We start from the raw sequence: 18,559 nt of genomic DNA, 5'->3' as shown, positions 1-18,559 counted from the left end.
TTCCCAAACACAATGCTGACGCTTCATTGTCACTGCCATAATCTGAATATGTGGCAGACTGATGATCATGTGATCTCTTAGTACTCTGCATACAGAGCTGCCACCTTTAAAATGCTCCCTCCACAAACAGCAGTGCTCTAGGCTGTAAGTGCATACACTCATTTTGCTCCTACAATACCTGTACTGACAAGTTAAACAGGCTTAGACCAATGGGAGGTGAAATTCCCATCGAAGACCAAACAACAGCACGGACAGCGAACAGGGAGGAGACGGACACCGCTCTTCCCAGGTAAGGACAGCTACAAACAACCTCTGAACATTTGCGCCGTTTTTCTCTATCCATCTTGCACCCCTGCATGTTTTATTCTTACCCAAAAGCTCTGTTTCTCTTCATTGAACCTTATTATCTAATGTCAAGCTGAATGTCAAGCTGCGAGTTTTGTGTTTTGCAGTCAATAACGACAGATTGTGATTGAAATAAATATGCAACAGGAAGTTTGGGGCAAGACCACGCCCCTTTTAAATCTACCCCACCCTGATTTATGCTGTTTATTTCTGTCCTAATTTAGTTATAGCCCCCTCTGCTGCGCCAACATGGTTTGACATAAACTATGTGCAGGCCTATGTCTCCTCCAAATTACAGTGATAGGAAAAGCTATTGCATTAGTCATAACTCTTAAATAAATTTGACTACTTGAGGCATTTGTTAATAAATAAATAAAAAGAGGGAAAAGCAAGTTATGTGTCTGGGAAGTTTCTGGTCTGAAAGGAGCTTCTATGCTGTGAACGTGATTCTTTTAATTTTTGTTCTTGCCTGAGGATCACCTGAAAGCAACGTACCTCTGAAAATAGCACACCAGCAATCTGCAATGTTTCTAGTAAAGACTCGCGACAAATATTTACACACATCCTCCTGTACCCTTACCTGCAGAAATGGAAAAAAGAGAACAGACTGACCAGAGTGAAGGGAATGCAGCAAGCACCACAGGAGGTATGACTTATAACTTCAGTATCCTCTGACATTTCAAAGTGTACTCTGAAGTGTGACAGAGATTGATTGATAAGTTCTGAGCCCGGCAGATAAGACGGTGAGCAAAGGAGGAAATATTTGAAATGTTTTTCAACTTCCAACACAGGCAGACTTTTTCTGGGAGCAGTTTTATGACAGACAATAACAACATATCGGCTATTTGAAGGATTGTTTTTGACAACCGAGCAGATTTTGAAAGTGGGGTCCCTCCAACAATCTTTGCAAAACTGTATAAAATTGCGATTTTCTGTGCTAGGCTCAGAAAATATCAATCATCACCCAATTGTCTTTGAAGATACTAAATATTTCAAAACCTCAAAGTATATTTACTGGTTTTTCATCAATTTACAGAATGGAAAGCAGCGTCAGATCCCAAACATGCTGCTTGGCTGTTTTCACAAGAGCTTTTTCACACCAACAAGGACTCCAAAAGTCTTTATCTGAGCGTGGACATCAGACAGGACAGGGAGCACCAGGACCGAGCTTTGGTTACATTCTACGACAGAGACGACATTCAGTGGGCATCCCGTCTTACATGCAACCTTAAAGGCATTACTTTCTGCATTTGATTACTTTAAACGATAGGGACGCCATCACAATGTCAACCAGTTACATAATATATGCATACATGTGTTTCTACAGGTGATGTCGCAAAAGGATGTGGCGTCAACCATCACGTGATGTCGACAGTGATGCTTAAACTTATACGGGGTTTCCACATAAATTTAGGTGAGAGACTGGGCTGACAAAGTATAAACTTCAGGCTATTCATTTACAGTCAGGTAAATACTGTGTGTATGCATACTCACCCCATTTCTGTTGCAGGAAGTGCAGCCATCACCAAAGTCTTTGAAGGCGAGCCAGATCACCTCATCCCCTCGGCCTCAGACCAACTGCTCAACAGAGACATGTTCACCGTGGCGGGCCGGATGATCGGCCATTCCTTCTTGCACGGCGGCCCGAGCTTTCCAGGGCTCAGTCCAGCCATTATCCACGTTCTCTTTGGAGGTTCGATGGAGACGACGCCCCTGACAATAGAAGACTGCCCTGACCTTGACCTCCGTGACACTGTAAAAATGGTGAGAATGTAATATAATGGAAGATGACATGTGGCATTTCAAATATGACATCACGTATATCACTCTTGATGGCCACAAGTCAACATCAATCAGTTGCTGCAGGAATTAAACATGTTCTGCATTTCTTTCCAGCTTGATGGAGAAGCTGAATCAAGAGATGTGGAGTCCATTCGTCAGCTTTGCCTGTCCTGGAACCTTCCGGCACCAAACGACAACAACAGGAGATGGCTGTGTGAAAATCTTCTCCTGCACGCTGTAACATGAAACTGCTTCACATTACTGAACTGCATGTCATTGGATATCATAGAGTTAATGTTACATCCATCATGATGCTGTTTTCATACTGAAAGCTGATTGGCTGAGGCATCTTCTTCAGCCTCTTATCATTGTTGTCTTCCCCATGCTTGACTATGACTCATCTTCAAAAACTTGTTTTCTGTCTGGTAGTTACACAATGGTCTAAAGGGTTTTTAGATTGGTTAGGTTGGTTTTGGTTTCATATTATGCGATTGACATCACGCATTGTCTCCACTTTTCCAGTTTCCCCTCGAAACACTGGCACAGTCACCCATCACATTTAATATGACACACTACTGCTGAGGCCATGAAATTATGACCACAGCATAAACAACTATCAGGAAGCCAGGACAGAATAGATACCCATTACAAAGTTTGAAATGAATCAAGGTCCGCAACATGCATTTTACTTTTATGTCTTGTCTCTTTTATTGCAGGTTATTATGCGAACAATGCGTCAGATCAATCAGTTCCGTAGAGGGCTAAAGGAAACCGGGGTGTGGCCCGTTCTCATTCACAGGAGAGATGTGATCCCCATCCTGTTCCCCAGGGAGTCAGAGGCACAAGTTACAGCTCAGGTACAGCAGCGGGGCTTTTACAGACGCTTATTGTTACGATTACATGAATTAAGATACATATACGTTAAATGTGTACATACAATGATCTAAACAATCAGACGCATGACTTTTCCTGAAAATAAGCACCAGTTATCCAGGAGTCACTGTAAGTGGCAGGTAGGTTACTTTGAGATGGATTTGCTCTTGTGATTGCAGATGATCTTGGACTGCATCATCTGGCCAACGTCAACCACCATCCTCTTTGACAGCTTCCAAGAAACAGATGATGATGATTCAGCTGTTACAGATGTAACCCGAGTGTCTGGCTACTTAAAAACATTTATTGAAAATGGTATGTATGGTATCAAACTGGTCAAATCAGCATCTTTACCTTAAGGCAAGATGCACACACTGATGTCCAGGTTGTAGCATGCGTTGAAGCTGCTACATTCTGAGTGGTGTGACCAGCTTCTGCGTTCCCACAGCGTCGCCTGCTGAGCTGAAGAGCCTTGTCAAGTTCTGGATCGGATGGGAAGTTCCCGCCGTGGAGATGAAGGTGGAGATAGTGGAGGCCTCGCTTCCTACGGCGCTGACGTGTTTCGAGAAGCTGAGGCTGCCGAGGCATTACGCCGCGTACAAAGCCTTTCACACAGATTTGTGCGCGTGTATATCGAGCAGTTATAGTGGGTTTGGTTGTATCTAAAGTAAGAAATGTGTGATATGGAACTGTATTTAAACATATATAATAAACTTTATATTTAATGACAACTGTTTGCTTGAATCTGAACTCATACTTCTGTACTAAATATTACAGCCAGGGTCGGGCTTAACATTTATCAATCGTCCCACAACCGTAGGCTTATGATTCCTCTACTGGTGTTCCCACAATGACCACATGATGGCAGCAGGTCTGTTTTCTATGAGCAAGCTTTTATGATTTCATTTTTATCAATACTTTCTCACCCATTAAACACGTCGGGGTGACCTTTCACTGCGAGACTTAAAGGTCACTGAAGGTCACAGTGATAAAGAGTGTTTCCTATTAACTGCGCCAGATTGACAAACAGCTGATTTAACATTCACCTCTTCAAACTGATTACCTGCTAAAGGTTAAGCTCCAGATAGGGGAAATATACCAACACAGAAGATAAAACAATCCAATTACAGCAGTCACACTAAATCCCAAAATACTTAACTAACAAATTCCACATTCCAGATCGCTCGTGATGCCGTCAGCTGAATGTTATCTCGTTTGTCTTGCTCACAGTGCGGCCTGACATTCGCCTACTGGCTCTCACAACTGCCAACCGTTGCCTCCAAAATCTATCAGAAGATCAAATATCTCATCTCTGCAGACAATTGAACAGTATGAAACTGTATAAAGCTGTGCTGTCGATGTGAATAGCCTGTATGCAGTCACAAGCACCTCAAACAAAAGCTCCATCCATCGTCTGTACCTGTTCAGGGTTATTGGACGTATGGGGGGTGCGAAAAAATTCTGATCTATAAAAGGGAGGCCCTGCAGAAAAAGTTTGGGAACCAACCACTGGATTAACGGATAATACCAATGATTATTAAATGAACTGCAGCTTTTCATCGCCTTTATAAGCAAACGACCAAATCCTCAGACCATAAGCATTCCTGTTTGCCATTTATTTCTAGAAATCTAGACTAGATGGGAGGGGAGGAAATCTCTTAGACTACAGGAATGCAAGAACTTTTAAGCAAATAGGAAAATACACTCTAACATACACTGGCACAGTCTGTATCTTATCATGCTGTTATCTTTCACCTTTTCTGTGTGTATACCTGTCAGTCTACAAGCTGCTTTAGTAATTACTGTGTGCAGAGAGCCGCAGCATTCCCTATTCAAGTTCCCACCCCACCCCACCTCTCTCTCTCTCTCTCTCTCTCTCTCTCTCTCTCTCTCTCTCTCTCTCTCTCTCTCTCTCTCTCTCTCTCTCTCTCTCTCTCTCTCTCTCTCTCTCTCTCTCTCTCTCTCTCTCTCTCTCTCTCTCTCTCTCTCTCTCTCTCTCTCTCTCTCTCTCTCTCTCTCTCTCTCTCTCTCCCTTCTTACTGAACATGCAGGAACTCTGCAAGCAGAAGTAGCTCCAAGTAACAACAGAAGGCTCCACCCGTCTACCACATCTGGAACAGTGGTGGAACAGAGAAGCACAAGCCAGCGCGCTCTCTCTCTCTCTCTCTCTCTCTCTCTCTCTTTCCGTGTGTGTTTGCACGACTGGACTGACCTGAATACTGTAATACCCGGACAGCCACAGAACCTCCCTTTTGCTAATAGCAACGCAAAACAACAACTCCGCCACCTGTCTTGTGTTGCTGGTTTCCTGCACACACCCTTGAAAGGCGACTTGGAGCGAGGAGTCGAGCCTCAACCTGTGTATCACCACTGACTGACAGAACCAACAACCTGCAGGTAAGCAATATCCTATAGAGCAGTGGTTCCCAAACTTTTTCTTTCGCACCCCTCTTATATAGATCTGAAGTTTTTCTACCAAGAAGGGCGCACCCCCCACTTTGGGAACCACTGCTATAGAGTGAAGAGGAAGCGTTCCCGAGTGCTGTTTGCCTCTTAGTTTATATAGTTTGCCACTGTGCCACTCTCTCTCTCTCTGTACCAATGCATGGCGGGTATTCTTACGTCTCTTGTCTGTTCATACAACTATATTGTTTTATGTTTATTCTTGTTGCAGCAATGCTTTGTTTGAACAGCTACGTGTTGGCAAAGAGGTTTCACATGCAGGGCGACTCGGAGGTAAACAGTAACACTGAGTTTGACCGTGGAATGGAAAGGCACTGTAAAAAATGGAGGTGACAGAAGTGAATAGAAGAAGCGGACACATATCACTCGTGTCACGCACTGTAGTTACATCCACTTCATGACCGGACTTCCTGATTTAGACCAAATAAACTCATATGTTGTGTCTTGTTTTGTCATGCTTGTGCAGCTGCGTAACCATAAGTCTAAACCTGCAGGCTATCATTTCTTTATGAGTGGAGCCGCGACTATCAACACGTAGCTACAAGTACAAACTGCGCAGACAGTTTGGGGGAAAGAGTCTAAACAAAAACAAGAGCTATGATCCACTCACCTTCCTCTCTGTGCTCGCTTCGTCTGGTCTGAAACCTCATCCCCTCATCATCCCCTCCCCTGATGTCTGTTAAGATCACCTGACCTGCTTTTTTTTCTACATTGTTAGATACTTTAACCTCTTGAAGCTGCAGAATTGGAGCATCTTGACCTCTCCAGGCTCCTTCGTCCTCATCTCCTCCTCTCTATGCTCTTAAGTCACTGCAGAATAACATACGAGAAAGTCAATAGATAGACTTCAGTCAGTTCATATAATTCCCGTCTGTGGTACAAAAACCAAAGGAAAATGTCAAATACTCTCTCCTGCAGACTCACACCTTCATCTACATTTCACATCATTACTCTGTCACATCCCTTTAGCCCTGAAGCTATTTTGAACTCAATTCAGATTGACAGTTGTCTGCGAGTCGTCTCTCGTTCAATGTCACTTTATCTGACTCTGTGAAGCCTCGACCCGGACCAATACACCAGACTTACACCACTGCAACACCAACAGAGCTACAAGGCAGAGAAGCAGAAGCATTGACATCTGTTGAAGGACTTAACAGTGAAGCCACAGACTCCAGAATCATTTTTTCCTTTACTGGCCTCTAGTTGTAGTGGCTTGAATCCCATTGGTTTTAGTATGGAGGTGGAATTTGTACTTTCAATTCAAATAAGAAGGAAATATGCAAGAACGTCAACCTCTTAAGAATCCTGAGTAGTATTGTTCAACTCATACCCTCTATGAAGAACTGGAGGAAATAAATTGCAGTTTATCAAGTTTATTACTCCGATTTACATTCCTAAAAATGTCCTCAACAAGAGTTATTGCTTAACCTCCAGGCTTTTATTGCCTCTCAATAGTCCTGTAAACAAGCTGCAGCATTAGATAAAGGAGCACAGCACAGATACAACACTGGACACCAAACAATGAGCTCATCTGTACATGACTCAATATTCAGCTGTCAGTCCTGTTGTGGTTCTGTTTAATTGTGGGGCATTGCGTTTACTTTTGTGAAGGGAAAATTGTTTTTGTCAGTCTTGTGGTGCTGCATGAGTCACAGGATCACACCTTCTGCATACCGACGTGCCAGAAAAAACAGGAAGCGTGTCCCGGGGCGATAGGAAATGGTTTACGTTGAGGACAAAGCCGACATAGGTAGAGCCGACACATTTCTGCACCACATAATGGTCACGCCACTCAAACTGGCAGACGGGAGGGAGTGTTTTTCACCATCAGGAATGTGGATGTGGATGCGCAAGAATGGAATGGGAGGGTTATGCTGGGAAACACTCAGGCAGGGCGCCAGGGATTTTTCACATGACACCAACGTTAAGCTTACCAACTCCTACTAAAGTTTTGGATGGCGTCCTCCACAACTCACGTCAGCAGCCACTGTGAAAGAAAAAAAATGTCCGACGTCCTTTTTCCAGACGCCACAAAGAGCTGGAACAGGGTGAAATTACAGAGTCTGTTCCTGGGGTGACTTCACCACCAGGACCAAATATGGATGTTTTATATGTTTCTTAGGATAGAAACTCTGAAAGAAACTGAAAACATAATGTTTGCATGATGATTTTCTGAGATCATCCACTACTTCTTCTTCTTCTGCTCAGAATGAATGACAGGATGCCGTTTGGAGGAGGGAACAAATGCGGACGCTGTATGAAGACGGTGTACTTTGCGGAGGAGGTGTTGTGTGACGGGCGGAGCTTCCACAAGTCCTGCTTCCTTTGCAGTGAGTAAAACGCCCCAGCGCCTCAGTCACAAGTCATCAATCTATTGCTAGCCTGTTCATACAGTGTGTAAAGCCACACACAGATTTATGTCTGTGCTGTCCCTGCTGCTCAGAACTGTCCTAGATAGCAGATCTGACAACATAGCTGGTCAAATGTGATGGGGTTGCATTGCATTCTGGTCTATGTGTGTACAGAAATATGTAGATTTGCCTTTTATATGATGGATACTTTGGTTTAAACATCTATCTAAGTCATGTTCCATTGTCCCATCATGCGTTCTGTTGGCCATGGTTCCCCACCAAACAACTAAATAAAAAAGTCAAGAGTTATGGGTACAATTTGTGAAAAAACAACAGATACAAACTATCCACTGTGAGTAATAAAACTCAAACAGAATCCATGTTTTCATTGCCCTAACAAGATAAAGTTCATGGAGTTCAATCAAACATTCTTGAGTTGGAATTCAGTTAAGAACACACTGGATTATAGGACTGTGCCATATAAGGAAACGGCCAGAGGCCAATCAAAACATCCAAATCTGCTCAACAACACGCGTGCAGATGTGCAACACAATTATGCACGCTGTTATTATTATTATTAAGATGCGTCTGTGTGTGATTGAGTTCATTGTCCGTGCAGTGGTGTGTTCAAAGAACCTGGACAGCACAACAGTGGCCGTCCATGATGATGAGATCTACTGTAAAGCGTGCTACGGCAAGAAGTACGGGCCCAAAGGCTTCGGGTACGGCCAGGGAGCGGGGATCCTCAGCATGGACAGGGGAGAGGATCTGGGAATTACATCTGCAGAGTGAGTAACACACACACACACACACAGAATGAGAGAGAGGGAGAGAGAGCTATTGATTTGACAGTTAACATCCTCTCGCTCCATCTCCCCCTCCCCTCTCTCCCCCTCCTCTCTCTCCCCCTCCTCTCTCTCAGACCTTCTCCGCATCGTCCCACCACCAACCCAAACCCATCCAAGCTGGCTCAGAGGTTCGGTGGGGCAGAAAAATGCAGCCGCTGTGGCAAGTCTGTCTATGCTGCTGAGAAAGTGATTGGAGCTGGGAATGTAAGATAACACACACACACACATACGCACACACACACAAAAACGTACTCATTAACATATTGATCTGTTTCTTTGCAGTCATGGCACAAGAGGTGTTTCTGCTGCTCTGTGTGTGGGAAGAGCCTGGAGTCGACCACACTAGCTGATAAGGATGGAGAGATCTACTGCAAAAGTACAAACACACACACACCGCCATCCACATATGTCCACTTCATGAATGAGCGCACTCAAAATCTAATATCCTCCAGATATTAGACCCATACCTCCTACATACACGCAAAGCTACTTTATGACCTCACTGTACTGCAGCAATATAGCTTCCAAAACCCATTCTTTATTAAAGCTACAGCTATATAATTGATTGAATTTGAAAATCATAGATGTATCAAAAACCATCCTTTCTTCATTCTGATTTTAACATACATCATCTTACATGTTTTCGTCTGTAAATCACCTGTAGAAACCTACAGCAGTGAGGTTGTTGTGGTGTCTTTTCAGCTACACAGCAGAGTTGTTGGATCAAAATGGAGATGTGGGGACGTCAGGTGACCTGTGTGGCTTTAGTTTCGGTCTCTGAAGTAAACCAGTGGCTTTTATTTGTGATTTCGGTACACTGTAGTAAAATGGGACACCATTTATATTGGATGAAATATTCAGGTGAACGCGTGTATGTGTAGCTAACTGCTGTACATCGAGATTAGGAACCCTTGCGGCAACACAAACGTTATAAGGCAGACAGTGAGGACGACTGAGGCAGACGAAGATGGTGTGAAGTGTGTGTTTTTGACGTTACCTCTCTGTTTTGATACTCCTCCAGGTTGTTACGGCAAAAACTTTGGTCCCAAAGGTTTTGGATATGGACAGGGAGCCGGGGCTCTGACGCATGCGCAGTAAGGAGGTGGCAAGGATTTGCCTGCAATGCTGTTTCCTTCCAGCAGAGAGCGCGCGCGCACACAGTATCGTCAATATACTGGCTTGCAAAACTTGGTGACAGGCTATTTGTTTTTGTTTCTTTATTTGTTAAAACGTATCCAACAACAATTTAAACATTACGCTACCTGCTCATCTAAACGTTTACTGCTCATTTGCTCTTGGTGCTTGCTCATTATCTCACCATCCTCGTCTTCATTATCTGTAAATTAAATATAACGATCACAAACTATGACCTTATCATCATTTCTAAAGCTTGATTAAATGGAATGATAAAACAGTTGAAAGTGTTCTGTATATATTGTGTAATATGACATAACACCATTAAGGATGAAACAGTGTGTTTGTAGGGAACAGAGAAGTATTTAGTTGACGTAGTGTGTGAACGTTTCAAGACAGCACACATGTTCATTGTATCCATTATTCTCATAACATAGCAGTGACGCATCACACACACAATGATGGGACTACTTAATAACAAATATGTTCTCGTAAAGGTTTGGGGAATTTCAGATTCACGCCCCGCCCACATGCTCACCTGTCACACTGGCGAGGAACGAGATGACGTCACACACCTGAAAATACTAACACTGTAATTAAACTGAAACTCAAAGGTGAAATAAAAACATCAGATGAATAAGATTTACTCGCCCTAGTTTGTTTCATTCATTTCCAAAAAATGTTCTTGGTCTTTCCACAAACCTGTTAATGCACTTTACTTCCTGGCTGTACACACAAACACAGACACAGACAGACACACAGCCAGACAAACACACACTATTCAACATTAGCCTCTCACTCACATTCCAGCCAATAAATTGAATAGAAACTTCCAAACGTATTTACTTATCTTGTTTTATTTAACAAAAAAGGGTGTGTCAGTTTCTTTTTTAACAAGCCTCCCTTATACTAGAAGACAATGACACACACACACGCACGCACGCACGCACGCACACACACACGCACGCACGCACGCACGCACACACGCACGCACACACACACACACACACACACACAGACACACACAGACAGACACACACACACACACACAGTGAATGACATAAACAGAGCGGATCTCCTCCAGTCGCGGGGAGGAGGCGGGGTGTTGAATGGGAGAAGGTCCACGGAGCAGCCGGGCATGTTCAAACATATCCAGGCAGAGCAGCCTACCAGCCGTCACACACACACGCACACACACTCACTCTCTCATACACACACATGCACGCAGACACGCTATCGGCTCGCTCTCAGTGCGCACAGATCTGGGCTAGACAGTTTGTCTGTCACTTGTCTGTCTGAGCAATGCTCTGAACATCGAACTTCCAAATGTGACAACATCTGGAATGTGTGTCTGATGGATTCACGTTGAGCCGCTGAAGGAAGAGTGGCGTTTCTAATCAAAGGCTTGCGCTGCTTCCAAAGAGTTGTCAGCGCGGCGCAGCCATGTCTCTGCCCGTGAAGGTGATGAGAGACGGGCCGGTGGAGAAGCGCAGCAGCGGGCTGCTCCAGCTGTGGAAGAAGAAGCGCTGCGTACTGACGGAGGACGGACTGCGCCTGCACAACTGCAAGGGCAGCGGCGACGCACCGAGCTCGGCCTGGAGCTCCAGGGCCAAGGAGCTGCGCTTTGAGCGCATGGTCACGGTGGACTGCGTGGAGTACAAGCGTGGCCTGGTCTACTTCACCATAGTCATGGCCACAGGGAAGGAAATTGACTTTCGGTGTCCGCAGGACGGCGCGGCATGGAACGCAGAGATCGCCTTGGCGCTGGTGCGTTACAAGAACCTGCAGGCGGTGCAGACCGGCAGGAACAGGCACCTGTCCACCTCCCACCTGGGCAGCACCGGGGAGGATGAGACGCTGTGACCTGCCCGGGAAAGGTACGCACTCACCGGGGGAAGGAGACACACTGTGGGTTAGGATAGCCGTGCTACCAACATGTTTTGTATGTATGTGTGTATGTCTGTCTATGTTTCTATATCTATGTGTCTATATCTATGTGTCTATATCTATCCATCCACCCACCCCCACTCTAATATCTCAGGATCATGCTGATACATTATCCAAGTCACATTGGATACATTCATCAGCTCCAGATCTGTGTCCTTAATGTCCTAGGCTGCTGTTTAGTGCCTCTCAACTATCTGCCAGCTCAGAGCCAAGAGTCTGCACTAAGCCCTGTGCTTCAGGGATAAGGTCCCCTGATGTTTGGTGAGGTGATAATGAAATGGGCTCCATGTTCTGATTGGTTGGAATGAAAACATCCAGACTGGTGGGGATGAGGTGGCACATGTCTGACAATCACTGCCTGATCCCGAGCACATGCCGGAGGTTACAGATACCAGGCACACTTAGGTGATTCACCACTGCATCACTTAGTGTGATTTCCTTACCATGGTCATCTGCGTCTTGGGACACAAACCTCAAACATCCACTTAAGGACATTATTATGCTACAATGTGAGCCTGCAAATAACATCTGCTTGCCTCTCCTTTGCTAGCCAGCCAATTATTTTTAAACACACACACACACACACACACCACACACACACACACACACACACACACACACACACACACACACACACAGACAGACACTTAACTGCCCCGTTGGAGAGGAACAACACACAACACTATCCCACCAGCATGTGACGCTAGTGTCATTCACTGGTCACTTGATGTCCAAATGCTCATGAAGAGAGTGTGTAAGTCTGTGAACTATGAGCTCACTGTCCTGGAATCCATGGCAAAGCTTCCTTAAGAGAGCTGCAGTGGTCAAGTGCTCAAATTAACTTAGTAGCCGTGGTAACAGCGTGACATAAGGCAACACAGATACACTCAATGGAATTCTGTCCCACGCGTCTGTGTTCAGTAGATAAGCCTTAAAGTAGGTGAAGAAAGTACAATTTTGACATTTTACTTTCCTATTTGCAGCGTTTCTACTTCCTGGGGTGAACCAATCAGGGCGGAGGAGGACAGCAGCAGCAGTGTGACACACAGCCTAATGGGACGTACATCGTAAACAATGGACATTTGAGGACTGAGAACAACATCCCAGAGACATTTTTCTCTCTTTTTTATATCCTTGTTCTTGCCATGATACAAATATTATAAACATTGTATGGATTGGATTGAAATGGTTCTTCTTCTGCCGTTATGCTTTTTCCAACGGTTACCTGCACGAGGTAAACATGGAGTCATTTGGACAGACGCTGTGTACACTTCACCCTTTGTGCCTTGAAGTTTCAATATCTCCTCCTCTGGACACTTTAACTGCATCATTTTGCATACAGGAGTCACTTTTTCTCGCCTGTGTTGCTTTTGTTTGATACATTTTAGCTTTTAAAAAAAACGTTCATAGACTGAACAGATGTTTGTTTTTTTCTAAAGTTGCACATGAAGAAAATGTATTTTATTGGTATTCCATGTATTGTATGATTGGTGAAAGTCAGACCGTGCACAGTATTACACTCACAAAATAAGGAAATACTCAAATACTGTCAGCGTGTGTGTGTGTGTTCTTATGTGGTGAGAGTAAATTCATCCTGGATTTTCTACTTGAGATTCTATCTATTTTAAAATGGTTACTGAAAAAACATCTAAGGTTTCACAGACCTTGAGCCTAATCTGTAATTTATGCATTTGTAATTTCATACCCAGACTAATAATTGCTGCCTTGACGTTTTTCCCAGTCGCGGTGTAACTTCACTGTTTAGCTTCTGGAAAGTACATCATTCTCCTGCTCTTGCGTTTGTGTGCTGCAGTCAGGACGCCTTTGTGGTGTTGTAGGACACTAATGAACAGCACAATGAGCCTAAGGCATGTGCACACAAACATCCGCCCACACACACACACACATGTGCATTCAGGTACAGAAGGTTGCATGCACACCCAACATGAAAGTCAGCATCAGCAGACTCCTTAGTGAAGCGCCACACACATTGTTCATTGAAGCATGCTTTGTGTGTGTGTGTGTGTGTGTGTGTGTGTGTGTGTGTGTTTGTGTCAGTGTGTGTGTGTGTGTTTGTGTCAGTGTGTGTGTGTGTGTGTGTGTGTGTGTGTGTGTAGTCTCGAGCTCAGTGCAGGTCAGGGATAAAGGGCTGATTGTGTCTTGAGTTCTCTGGTTACTGTGGAAAACCCCAAAGCTGGCCACACTGCATGAGTCAGCACGGAGTAGAGGCACCGCAAGGAGCAGAGACGACTCACTTACCCACTGATGGATCTGTGTGTGTGTGTGTAGCCCTTAAAACGTGTGTGCCCATTAACACTGTTAAATGGAATGCCCTGTGTAAACATTGTAACCTCTGTCCAGGGTGTCTGTTCTTCTTAGCACACACACACACACACACACACACACACACACACACACACACACACACACACACACACACACACAAGCCAGATGTTGGCAAAGCGATGCAGTTGTTATCACACTATACTGGCAGGATGAGTGTTTGTCAGGACACAATCCCATCATAGCATATTGTGTGCTGCCTTACAAGGACTGATTGATGCTCTCACAGTCTGACACACAGCCAGTAAGAAATATTTTTGCACTAGTGTTTGTCTACAAATGTATTCAGGCATTCGTTTGAGCTCCTGTAAGACACAGACGCATGCAGACAAGATCCGGAAGAACTCAAGGTCTTGACTTGTTCTCCTCCCTCAATTGCTTTGCCTTCTTTCACTTCATTAAAAAGGCTTTAGCTGAAACCAGTTTGTCATCAATTTAAACATAAAAGGACAACTGAAATCCCTGCAGCTCTGTTGGCAGACGTGTGTGTTGAGTCTAAAATAGCTTCTTTTCAAAGCAACACCTTGAGATCGTTCCATCCTGGGCTCTGATTTTATCAATCAGCCTTTTCTCTTTTCCCCTGCCTGCACTTGTTTGGGCTTCCTGGCTGCTCGCTACATGATGGAACATTTACAGTAACCAAGGCCGAAACCAGGCTTGGTTTCTCATCGATCTTGAGATGTTGTCATTCCAGAGATGCTTCCTTATCACTGCTGAGTATCGCTGTGTGTTTCCATCATATGACAGAAAGAAAGAGAGGTGGAATGCATACATAGTTTCCCTGGCCGGACCTGAAACCCAAAGCACAAAACCTTTCACCCAACATCCACATTCCTCCTCTCAAACTGGAGCAAATAAAGCTGCTCTCTGCGATGTGAGTGTGTAACCACTAGAGGTCTCTCCCTCCCCTGTGAAGTGGAAAGAACTTGTACAACGTCAGTCAATCCATTAGTGTACGTGCAATAAATACAGTGCGTGCGTGGCGTGCGTGCGTGCGTGCGTGCGTGTGTTTGTGATATCTTACAAACATCCAGTGATGTTTGATGGACGAGGCACAGTGCTTCTGCTCATAACATTTATAGATTATTATTATTATTACAAATCAATTGATTAACTGACCAAGTGTGTGTAGTCACATTGCACTCATTCATTCCTGACAAACAGCACTTTTTGAAAAACGAGCCAGGCCCACTTGGCTGCCAATTACAGCGAAACCATAAAGAATATTTGATAAACAAACAAAGATGAAACTTAAGTCCAGTTGAGTTTAGACATTCTACATGTAAACTGTGGTGAGAGTTGACCGCATCAAAATGGCTGTGGCCTGTATGACGTACGCGGACTGACCAAAGGAATTCAGGAATCATTTTTGATTCCAAACGCCGTGATTGCAATTGCTGACGGGCTTTGCCAAATCCTGAAGAATGGCCTGAACGATTGAAGCCTGAAAGCCTGAAGAAAGGTTAAATGGCTTCTGTAGCTGAATGAATGAAGAAGTTAGAAGGACCTGAAGCCATTCTGTACAATGTTTTAATGTTCGAATGGAGTCTGTAGGTTTATGTATGCAGACGTAGTAAACAAAACTACATAAGAACAATACCTGTGATTACAGCAAAAAAAAAAGAAGTCAAAATTGTTATTACAGCGCCACCATCTGGCTAAATTGTACCAAAATATAATGGGTTCTTCCCTGAATCATCTTCAGTCTATACTAATAATTGAGGGGTTTGGGTTCTATATGTGTGTCTCTGAGCTTATAAGACTTTAAATATACACCGGCTTTAGTTCAGTTATGTGATCTATGTGTTATATGACCAGACAATTGTGTTGGAAGTAATTGTTGCAAAGTTCCGCAGGTTCCAGGTATTTGTAATCTGCCTCTCAGAATAGGTCCTGACCCATAGTTGGTCTGTCCAGTGAAGGGGGGCATGATGCCGAATCGGCCCAACTTGAAAACATTGTTCCCACCCGTGTTTTGATGTTACGATTGGCCTGAACGACATCAAGGTTTTGTTTCAGGGATAAGATGGTAAAGTTTATGTTTTGGTCCAGATTAGAGATGGTTGTTGAGGTTGAGGTTGAGGTTTGGTTACAAATCGAGGCGAAACATTCTCGTCTGACCAGAACTATGGCGGGATCAAGTACTCATGCCTGACACGGTGTTCCTGGAAGGTTTAACACAGCGCAGAAAATTCCCATGGCCCCCTGCAAACATGTTTAACATTTAGATCACAGTGAGTAAACATACTTAGATGCTTTCTCCTTCTATCTCTCTCTATCTCATACATACAATATACCAGTCCTCATTTTTGTTCATCAAATCCCCCAACTTAAACTTCTTTCAATAAATTCTACCAATTTTTTAATTGTGTTTCAAGTCCAGTGTCCTGACCGTCAAGAATGTAAATGGCTCCATCCTCTTGAGTCATGCGAGGCCATCGGACCTCCAATCTCCAACTGCTGGCCTTTTCGTCTGTAATGAATCTGCGACAGAGGCGAGATTGGGCAGTAAGGGAGATGGGGACTAATAATAACCTCCACTAACAAAAGAGAAAGAGGGAGTGAGACAATGGGAGGTGCAGTTAAATAGAGGAGCGTTAAACCATTGGCGCATCTCTGACCCGTCCTGCCTGTGCTGTTGTCTCACCTCTCTCTCCCTCTGCTGACTCTGCTAAGGTAACTTCAATGATGAGGCGTTTATATATTTTGTCATTTATATTTGAGAAAATGCAATAGAAAGTTTACAGGTCAAACTTATGTGTTTGTTGGAATTCTGGCTTTAACGTGTCCTTTGGGACGACACATGAGACGATGGGGGTTTAAGTGTTTGGATGTATGGATCATGGTTTGACTTGTTTTTGTATTCGTTGATGTCTAACATATTTGATTAAGATACTTTATTCTTGTCATGTTGCATGCAATTCATGGCAATCACATGCAAGTGAGATTTGTCTTGCACCCCCTACATATTACACACACAAACACATACACTACAGGAGGGTAGAAGCAATGTTTTTGAAGGGATTTTAGTTCAGAAATTAGGGATAGATAGGAGAGTTACCAAGTGCTTTCATGTCATTTTGTCACCGCTCTCACCTTATGGGCATATTTGTAACTAAACTAAACCAGGACTGCATCAGTGTGAAAACTCTGTGGAACCGACAGACTGAAATACCTGCTCCCATCTCTGGCCAAACCGGCTCTGCTCAAATCCTCAGCTGACACGCACTTTCCAAAGCACCATCGACTGTTTCTGCACTGCCAACTTGGCCGCGCCACAGAGGCTCAGAACCATCCATCAGTTACTGGGCGGTAAATCCCCTAACCGGGCTGGGGACCCCAGAGCGCAATCCCCCCCTCCAACAGCTGTCTATCAGATGTCTCCTAGTCTATTTGTGGAGACAGGCCACTCTAAATTCCTGTCCCGGAGATAATCCAGAGGAGAGAGATGGGGATGAGACAGCAGAGATGGATGGAGGGATGGACAGCAGACTGGAATTTTCCAAATCCGCTGGGGCAGCTTGTAAAGGCATCGCTACAGGAGGTCTGAGTTAGCATCATTCCCAACTGGGACCAGCGAGCAAAATGGGAGAAGGACGGGAGCAGATAGGGAGGGAGAGGGAGATAAGGTGAGAGGTGTGGGGGAAGGGGGGAGAGGTAAATTGGTTGCTGATGTGATAAAGGGGCGGAGGGCAAAGCAAGAGTGGATGAGGTGATGACTAAAACCACACAGAAGGGATCAACAAGTAAACAAGGTCTCTTCTTGCACAGGTGAACAGATTGTTACACATAATACGACACTCTTCAACAAGAGTAACAAGTAGGGTAATATAAGTGTGTGTTTGGACTTGTGTGTGATTGGCCTACTGAGAGATTATATATCCAGAGCGATGCCACATTATGAAGGAGCAGTCAGCGAGAGAGAGAGTACGGAAAGATGATCTCGTGCCCAAAAGCCGATCAACAGACACGGACAACTGTTCAGTGTGGTTGAGTGTGAGCGAGTGAGCGAGCGAATGAGTGAGTGAGTGTGTGTACGTGTGTTCCTAATCCCTGCTTTCTCTCTCCTCCAGCGTGAGATCACATCAGCAAGATGCCGGAGCATGTGTGAGTGATCAGGCTTTGTGTTCTTATTATAGATCATTCACTCACAAATCTGCAGGCACACGCACACACGCACACACACACATACACACACACACACACACACACACACACACACACACACACACACACACACACACACACACACACACACACACCTGGAACATTAACATAATTGTTCAGTCATTATCTTTGAAGTGTGTCTGCTAAAATATTGTTTCTTTTCTTCCACAGGCCTGAGGTAAGACCGCATGTCAACACTCACAAGATTACTTGATGCTAAAAATATTACAACAAAACAAATGACTTAATAACTGATTTAATAACTGTAGTGCTTTCATTTGAATTGAATTGCAAATGTTCTCATTT

General features: G+C 44.3%; 4 protein-coding genes and 1 long non-coding RNA gene across 9 annotated transcripts in view; 4 read left to right on the top strand and 1 right to left on the bottom strand.

The window, feature by feature from the left end:
• Window positions 1–2,082, bottom strand: part of nav1a (neuron navigator 1a) — a 76,912-nt gene extending 74,830 nt beyond the window's left edge. For all 4 annotated transcript variants that reach the window (XM_076166387.1, XM_076166390.1, XM_076166389.1 and 1 more), the window contains exon 1: window positions 1,840–2,082. The gene's annotated coding sequence lies outside the window, so the exon portion shown is untranslated. The remainder of the gene's footprint in view (window positions 1–1,839) is intronic.
• LOC143012882 (uncharacterized) lies at window positions 206–1,529 on the top strand. The gene is made up of 3 exons (XR_012965092.1): window positions 206–289; window positions 932–991; window positions 1,382–1,529. It is a non-coding gene; the product is annotated as an uncharacterized LOC143012882 (long non-coding RNA).
• Window positions 1,674–3,666, top strand: LOC143012998 (G2/M phase-specific E3 ubiquitin-protein ligase-like). Its single transcript, XM_076166393.1, has 6 exons — window positions 1,674–1,759; window positions 1,856–2,109; window positions 2,242–2,364; window positions 2,844–2,984; window positions 3,180–3,315; window positions 3,449–3,666. The coding sequence occupies exons 1-6, from the start codon at window positions 1,711–1,713 to the stop codon at window positions 3,664–3,666; spliced, it is 921 nt and encodes a 306-aa protein (XP_076022508.1). The 5' UTR covers window positions 1,674–1,710.
• A 1,409-nt stretch (window positions 3,667–5,075) lies between these two features.
• csrp1a (cysteine and glycine-rich protein 1a) lies at window positions 5,076–10,438 on the top strand. The gene is made up of 6 exons (XM_076166633.1): window positions 5,076–5,397; window positions 7,672–7,793; window positions 8,434–8,602; window positions 8,737–8,866; window positions 8,945–9,038; window positions 9,684–10,438. Exons 2-6 carry the CDS (start codon window positions 7,673–7,675, stop codon window positions 9,758–9,760), a joined length of 591 nt encoding a protein of 196 aa, XP_076022748.1. The 5' UTR covers window positions 5,076–5,397; window position 7,672; the 3' UTR covers window positions 9,761–10,438.
• Window positions 10,439–10,745: 307 nt separating this feature from the next.
• phlda3 (pleckstrin homology-like domain, family A, member 3) lies at window positions 10,746–13,293 on the top strand. 2 transcript variants are annotated; one of them, XR_012965115.1, is made up of 3 exons: window positions 10,746–11,673; window positions 11,924–12,148; window positions 12,727–13,293. XR_012965115.1 is itself a non-coding variant. In XM_076166635.1 (2 exons), the coding sequence occupies exon 1, from the start codon at window positions 11,240–11,242 to the stop codon at window positions 11,657–11,659; it is 420 nt and encodes a 139-aa protein (XP_076022750.1). In that variant the 5' UTR covers window positions 10,752–11,239; the 3' UTR covers window positions 11,660–11,673; window positions 12,727–13,293. The 2 variants fall into 2 exon arrangements, 1 of the variants encoding a protein (XP_076022750.1); XM_076166635.1 differs by lacking the exon at window positions 11,924–12,148 and having other exon boundaries at window positions 10,752–11,673.
• Window positions 13,294–18,559: the final 5,266 nt, after the last annotated feature.

The sequence above is a fragment of the Genypterus blacodes genome, unplaced genomic scaffold, assembly GCF_046128005.1.
Source record: "Genypterus blacodes isolate CSIRO-AG114 ecotype Tasmania unplaced genomic scaffold, CSIRO-AGI_Gbla_v1 ptg000156l_1, whole genome shotgun sequence".
NCBI classification, from domain to species: domain Eukaryota; kingdom Metazoa; phylum Chordata; class Actinopteri; order Ophidiiformes; family Ophidiidae; genus Genypterus; species Genypterus blacodes.
Note: the sequence above shows the minus strand (reverse complement) of the source record. Positions and strands in the feature narration are given on the sequence as shown.